The sequence below is a fragment of the Curcuma longa genome, chromosome 16 (assembly GCF_044706935.1).
Source record: "Curcuma longa cultivar G26 ecotype Majalengka, Jawa Barat chromosome 16, ITB_CL_G26_1.1, whole genome shotgun sequence".
NCBI lineage: Eukaryota > Viridiplantae > Streptophyta > Magnoliopsida > Zingiberales > Zingiberaceae > Curcuma > Curcuma longa.
In genome coordinates, this window is record NC_133876.1 from 6,057,374 (window position 1) to 6,064,408 (window position 7,035).

Genomic DNA, 7,035 nt, shown 5'->3' on the forward strand with positions numbered 1-7,035 from the left:
GTATCAAGAAGTGTACAAGAAATCTGAAATCCAATGTTGCCAAGGCTATTTTGATCGAATATTGTTGTTTTCTTAGCATGTAAAGCATGGGAGGTTCTCTATCAGTTAACTAAGGAATGAGAAGTGTTTTTATTTTGGGAAATACAGAAGTTGAAAGGGTTATAAACCTCATGTGCAGGTTTTTGGAAATCATGTGCAGGTTTTTGGATTGGTGCAAAATTTTGGATGTTAAGATCCGAAATTTCTGATCTGAATTGGATGGGAAACAAAACACATTCAGTAGAGGACTAAATGAAATCCAAATCCAAGACAAATTCTCCAAGTTTCAAACCCAAAAATCAAGCCATTGAAAATGTTGAAACTTTCTTGATACATTCAATTCATAGCTTGAGTTTTTGGATTTTATGGAATTGTATGAGTTAAAATATTATGATCACGTGTCAATGGTTTGAAATCAGAGAGTTGGTGGAATTTGAGCAAAATGAAAGAAGGAAGGAGAAAAGTGTGTCAATAGGTGATTGTTTGTGCCAAATTATTTGAAACAAGGTTGAATTTCAAATTAAATCTGTTTTAAAGTATGAAATTCATGAGGTGAAGTTCTGGAAACTTAAAATAAAGAGATATGCTCAGAAAAAAAAAATCAAGAGCAACTTTAGCAAATGGAAAAAAGATTTGAAATGGGATTTGATTGAATGTTGATATAATTATGGAGATTTCATAATTGGAGATGGCACAAATTTTGTTTCTCAAATCTGAGGCCGAAGATTGATATTCTGAATTCAGAAACTAGAGTTATAGTGGGATGCAGAGAAAACAGTGGAGAAAACACATTCTGAAATTAACCTGGATTGGCTCAAATAACCTCGTATTTTCAGATTCTGAAAAATCTATTAGGGAACAAAGTGTTTGTATCAATTTTGAATTTTTATAGCCCTTGTGACCGGTTGTGATACATTCTACTGAGGTTTAAATGTTGTGCATCTAAAAGGTGTTTAAAGGAATGCTATTGATGAGGAATAAAAGTGAAACATGGCTGAATTCTTGGAAAAACAGTGTGATATTGAAAAAAAAAATCTGTGATAACCTAGTGAAATTGGTGGAATGATTTTACTTGGATTGTTTTCATTTAATCAATTGAAACCCATTTGAAGAAATAGGATTGATTTGTGATATTCAGGGGTACAAACCAGATTCGAATTGCTGCACCTCAGAAAAAAAAAAACAGAATAAAAATCAGGAAACAGATATGTATCAAAAGTTTAAGAAGTTTATCAAGAGGCCTTAAGAAGTTTTGAATTGTTTTGTTTGAACTTCATTCAATACACCAATTGTAAGGTAATTGAAGAAGTAGAATTGGACTGGGTACATGATACATGGATATTTTCATATCAGTTGGAGGCTTTAAGAAACAGAACTGGAAAAGTTACAGAAACAGATATAATTTCTGTTTAAGCTCAGCAGCTAACTTTGAAGGGTTAATTGCATTATCAATTATGTTTCATGATGGGAACTGAATGGTTTCAGCTCTTAAGGTTTTTCAGATTTGGCACAAAGAGGCTAACAAATGCTGGAATCTTGAACATGCTGGATTTTGGCCCAAAGGTTTGGCATAAATGCTGGGAAATGATGGAAAATGGTAGATTCTTGATTCTGGTATTGTTTTGATTTGTCTGAGACAAGACAAATGTTTAAGTGTGGGGGAGTACAGCAGAATCACATCAGAAAAAGAAAAAGAAAAAGAATGCAGAGAAAAAAAAACAGGAAAAACAGAATTCTGTTTTTGAATTTTTACAGCTGGTTTTGAGAATTTTTTTCAGTGAATGGTCTGAATTCGAATTGCAAGGAAAGTGTAGTCTGATGTAAAATAGAAATCAAGCAAGAAATTGGAAGAAACAGTGGAAGAAAAAAAATAGAACAGCAGGAAGAAAAGAATTTCAGAAAAACAGGAATTACAGAAATTCAGTTATTTTCCAGCTGGGTTTTGAAAATTGTTTGAGCACTGATTTGAGCTCGGATTGCAGGGAAATTGTGCTATGATAAGCATTAGTAATCAATTTTCATGATGGAAAAAGAATGAATGAAAAACAGTGAAAAAATGGAGAGAACAAAAAAAGTATCATTTGGATTTTGAATGGTTTTTTAAAATTGATTGTGCAAATGATACATTGCATTTTCAGTTTCATGTGCTGTGAATTTTGATAGCTGATGATTGGTTGCTATTTCTTAGCTCTTGTGAAACTTAAATGTGAAAGAACTTGGTTTAGTTTCAAAGGGAAAACGAAGGATGGCAAATATGTGGCAATATTGAAGCAAAATGGAGAAGGATGAGGAGAATGTATCAAGGAGAGGAATTACAAGGGTTTAGATCAGAAATTTTTCATGGATTTGAAGAACAAACAGAAACAAATATGTTACAAAAGAAAGAAAATAGAAAAGAGGGCAAGAAGTCATTGATTAGCATTTAGTTGTATCCATATCTACCACTATCACTCATTTCCTTTCAAGCACTTTTCTTTGAAATTTTCTTTCTACAAAAATTGCATTTCATTTGTTTCAGTTCATGATTTCTCTACATCTTCGATAAACCTTAATATTTGTGGATTCCAATTCAAGAATGCTAGTGGAGAGTAGATAGCAAGCAAGCCTATGGAAAGCATGAAACATGAGTTGCTTGAGTGAGCTCCACCCTACATTGATCATGACTTAGCATTTAGGATGAGAGCCACTAAAATTATTTACTGACCTTGTGAGCATTAGTGTGATACATTTATCTCAATTAATCATGAAGGATGAAATTTGCTAGGTGGTTAGCCAAGAACAAAGGCCTAATTCATGGCTTGGATTTTTGATACTTAATAATCCTAGATAACTTTCTTTCAATAGTTTTTCTAATTATGATTGAGGATGATCTAAGGGGGTACGATGAAAGGAGTTTTTCTTAGTTTTATTGTTTCGGCTTAAGCGGGACGCACAAGGTTAAGTGTGGGGGAATTTGATAGGCCAGGATTTTATGGTATTTTTGTTGGTTCAATTTGGGTTTTTATGTGAACAATTAAGTGCTTAATCGATATAATTTGATTGCATTTGTGGTATGTGGTATAATTGGATGTTTGATATAATTTATGTAATTTTGATGGTTAAATTGATATTAATTGGGCTTAACTCTTTGTAGGACTCAAGCGGAGCCATGATCGAGCTAATTTGGATCGAGTCAAGCCAAAATTGATCAATTCTTTTGAATCAAACTTCAAAATCAAGACTAAAGTTTAATTTGAATTGAACCAGAGCCAAATTGAAGTTGAACCAGAGTTAAATCAAGCTGAACCGGCCTTAATCAGGGATGAACCGGCACCTAACCATGAACCCGGTCCGGTTTAAACAGTGCTTTCAAATTTCAGTTATAAAGAGAAGAAACCCTGTAGCTGAAGATCGCGAACCCTGTAGCGCCGTCCCCTTCCTCGCGTTTTCCTGTTTTTCAGCGCTCTCGCGCGGCCAGAACTCCGGATCTTTTCCTTCCAAATTAATTTCCTGATTTCAGAAGGCAATCTACAACCTCGGTTTGGTGTAATTCGCGATCGTGGGCACTGGTGAGGGTCTCGCCAGAGCTCGGTTCCGCCGCGGTGTTTCAGCTGGGTTCTTCAAGTTTCATCAATCGGAGCAATCAAGGTCGTGAGGAGGGGTTCTCCAAAGGTCCTAGAGGGTTTTCGAGCATCGTATTGCAAGCAATTTGGAGAAGTTTGGCTGGATTTCCAGAATCTGGAATTGCTCTGTTCGGCGCTGGTTCGGATTCTGTTACAGCGTTGATCGGATCTGATTTAGATCAAAGCTGAGCTGAGCTAATGAGATGTTTTTCTGGGATTTCTAGTCTTTGATTGGACTTTGTGTGACGGCAAAGAGGCAATCAAGAGGAAAGGGAAGATCTGAAGATCGTTTATCAGTTTCTGTTCTGTTAATTTTTTTTTCTGTTTCTGAACATTTAACAGTCAGCAATGTTTCTTAATTTAATTCGTCTGAATAATTCATCATTCTTAATTAGTTTGTTTTGGAGTTCTTAGTTGATTTCCTTGTTGAATTCTCTGATTTCAATAGTTGCATTCATCCGGCTGAATTTTGTTTCTTCGATTACTGTTGAGTTTCAGTTTGATACTGTTCCGTATCAAGTTTATCAGATTGAGTTTATTCAGCTTAGGTGTTAGTTGCATCTGTTAGATAATTGCATGAGATAGTGAGATTGCATCTGTGGTTTGCAAGCTAGGTTGGTTTCGTTATAATTCCAATTCTTGTCTTAGTTAACTTTTCCCTTAGTGCTAGTTTGTTGATTTCCTTAGGATCTTGCTTAATTTGTTTTACATTGCATTTTATATTTTAGTTGCTGATTTTAATCACTTGTTAGAGTTTTGAGAATTGCAATTTAAATTCATAAGCATCAGTTGAATTCGAATTCCATGAATCGAGTTGATTTGCATTTTTAGGGTAGTGTTGATATTTTGTTTCAATAGTTTAGTTCTAGGTTAGTAAACTTGCATTTTATTTCATTTAATGATTTTTTCATTTACATTTCGTTGAAAACATCAAAACCCCCATCTATATTTGAAAAACCCAAAAATAACGACACGTAAGCTCGAATTAAACAAGTTTCTACTAGTCCTTGGAAAAATACGACTCGAGGCCCCTATACTTCATTTATTTGAATTTATTATGGGTTTTCGATAAAATTTACAAATTCTAATTTGAAGCCCTATCGTGACACCTGGTTTAGGGTTATCACTCAACAGTCCATTATTTGATTTATGTCTTCAAGACTCAACTTTCACTGCATCAGTAGCTGTGGTATTTTCCCGTCTATATATGTAGCAGAAGCATTTTGTATAATCTCCTCTTCAGAAGTTTACTTGAATAAGATACAAGTAGCGAAGATTCATAAGATCAGTAGATAAATTTTAGTTGGTATTTCAAAAATATCGTCTTTTGACTTATGGTCATGATCATCTATGTGGTCAATATTCTTAGGAAGGTGTTGCTGTAGAAATAGCAGAGGCTGTTATTGGGGCATTGAATGGTGAACTAGCTGCCACTGCTGTGAATGCTCCCATGGTTCCTGCTGAGGTGATTATTTGCAATAGGTCTCCATAAATTTTCCATTTTGCATTGCAAGCGAACCTGAGACATTGTTCTTTATCACAGGTCCTGTCTGAGCTAGCCCCTTATGTTATCCTAGCTGAGAAACTTGGCAGGCTAGCTGTCCAATTAGTAGCTGGGGGAACCGGTATCAAGGGCATTAAAGTTGTCTACACATCTGCTCGAGATCCTGATGACTTGGACACAAGGATTCTTCGTGCTATGATCACTAAAGGGATCATTGAACCTATATCCAGCGTGTTTGTCAATATTGTCAATGCAGATTATACAGCCAAGCAAAGAGGTCTTCGCATCAGCGAAGAGAGGATTTTCCGTGACACCTCTCCTGAGATTCCTCTAGATTCAATTCAGATCCACCTATCTAATGTTGAGTCCAAGTTTGCCAGTGCCTTGTCGGATGCTGGTGATATCACAGTGGAAGGAAGAGTGAAAGATGGCATACCCCGCCTCACCCTTGTTGGGTCTTTCAGTGTGGATGTGAGCCTCGAAGGGAATGTAATACTGTGCCGGAACATCGATCAGCCCGGTAATATCGGTAGGGTGGGAAGAATTCTCGGGGAACAGAATGTGAATATTAGCTTTATGAATGTAGGCAGGACTGCACCAAGGAAACAGGCTATAATGGCTATTGGTGTTGACGAGGAGCCCAACAAGGAAACTCTGAAGAAAATTGGAGAGACATCGGCAATTGAAGAATTCGTTTTCCTGAAACTATAGGTGGCAGTCCGCTTTAATTTTTCCATTCAAGCAGCATCTGCTGATACAATGATGCTTACTTTGGTGGAGTGGCCACCATGGTTGCCTGTTTGCTATGCATTGCATTTTTCAAGCATGTGGAGTCTTGCAACATTAGTTGGTTTATATAATACTTTTCAGAATCTTCTGACCTAGTTTTCGGATACTTATGCTGTAAGCGACTTGCAACTTGGTTACGATGAGATTCTTGAAGAAGGTGTTTCTTCCTTGAGGTTATCTTTGCACGATCATATTTGTATCGCTTGATGTTTGCAGATGTGGCCAGTGAAGAGGTGCAGTAGCTCATTCATTATTCTCTACCAATGTAAGTACAAGTTTACCTCAATTGAATTGCCCGGTTGAATATCAACAGGGAGGAATTTAAATCTCTTTGCAAGCCAATTTCAGCTCCAACTAGTCAGACAACAAAAGTTCTTCAAGCCAGACAACAACAAAAATCTCCAATCAAAGCCCTTTGAAAGGAAGGGACAAGATCACAGTTTCCATATGACAAGATCCTGGAGAATCATGGAAAAGTCCTCCCCCTTTTACTTGACAAAACATGGGCACATTCATAATCATCTCAATAAAATGCATGTGCTTGTAGGGTCATCCATCATCCTCATCAACCATAGTGCGTGCATTGCATAATCCTCTTCTCACCTCTCCATTTATTCAACACAAGAAGGACAAGGTGATGGTGAATCATTCTCAAGGAGGATGTTGTAGCTCTAGCTAAACTAGTTATGGAGTTGCCCATTTACTCGAACTCAAGACTCATAACCGGTATTAGCAATGTCAGATGCTAAATGATAAACTTTTTTCATACATTGACATATCATATAATTATTAAGTTCATATACATAGCAATCCTTCCTAGGGTCTTGTGAAATGTACATAAATAACATTTTACTATGGGATCATGCAATGCTAAGTTCATAATCTTTCAAAATACATATCAAATTCTCTCCACATCACTATCTAAGTTCACATTTCTCCTATATTATTTTAAGCTACCTTAGTATTTTCCAAACCAAATTTCTTGATAATTTTTTTAGTATATTTGATTTGGTATTCTTTCTTACCTATACAACATAGAACACGACCCATTCGGCCTATCCCCTTATCAGCCGAATCGCCCATTCGGCTGTATCCCCATTT

At 36.3% G+C, this 7,035-nt stretch overlaps 1 protein-coding gene across 1 annotated transcript; it reads left to right on the top strand.

Annotated features, from left to right (window-relative positions):
• The first annotated feature begins 1,503 nt into the window (after nucleotides 1-1,503).
• On the top strand, nucleotides 1,504-6,066 carry LOC141846956 (D-3-phosphoglycerate dehydrogenase 1, chloroplastic-like). The gene is made up of 3 exons (XM_074734969.1): nucleotides 1,504-1,653; nucleotides 5,011-5,106; nucleotides 5,185-6,066. Exons 1-3 carry the CDS (start codon nucleotides 1,504-1,506, stop codon nucleotides 5,854-5,856), a joined length of 918 nt encoding a protein of 305 aa, XP_074591070.1. The 3' UTR covers nucleotides 5,857-6,066.
• Nucleotides 6,067-7,035: the final 969 nt, after the last annotated feature.

Coding starts and splice junctions, on each gene's coding strand:
- LOC141846956 (XM_074734969.1), top strand. CDS start 1,504: ATGGGAACTGAATGGTTTCAGCTCTTAAGGTTTTTCAGATTTGGCACA. Junction 1,654..5,010: donor ATGGTAGATTCTTGATTCTG/GTATTGTTTTGA, acceptor CAATATTCTTAG/GAAGGTGTTGCTGTAGAAAT. Junction 5,107..5,184: donor CTCCCATGGTTCCTGCTGAG/GTGATTATTTGC, acceptor TCTTTATCACAG/GTCCTGTCTGAGCTAGCCCC.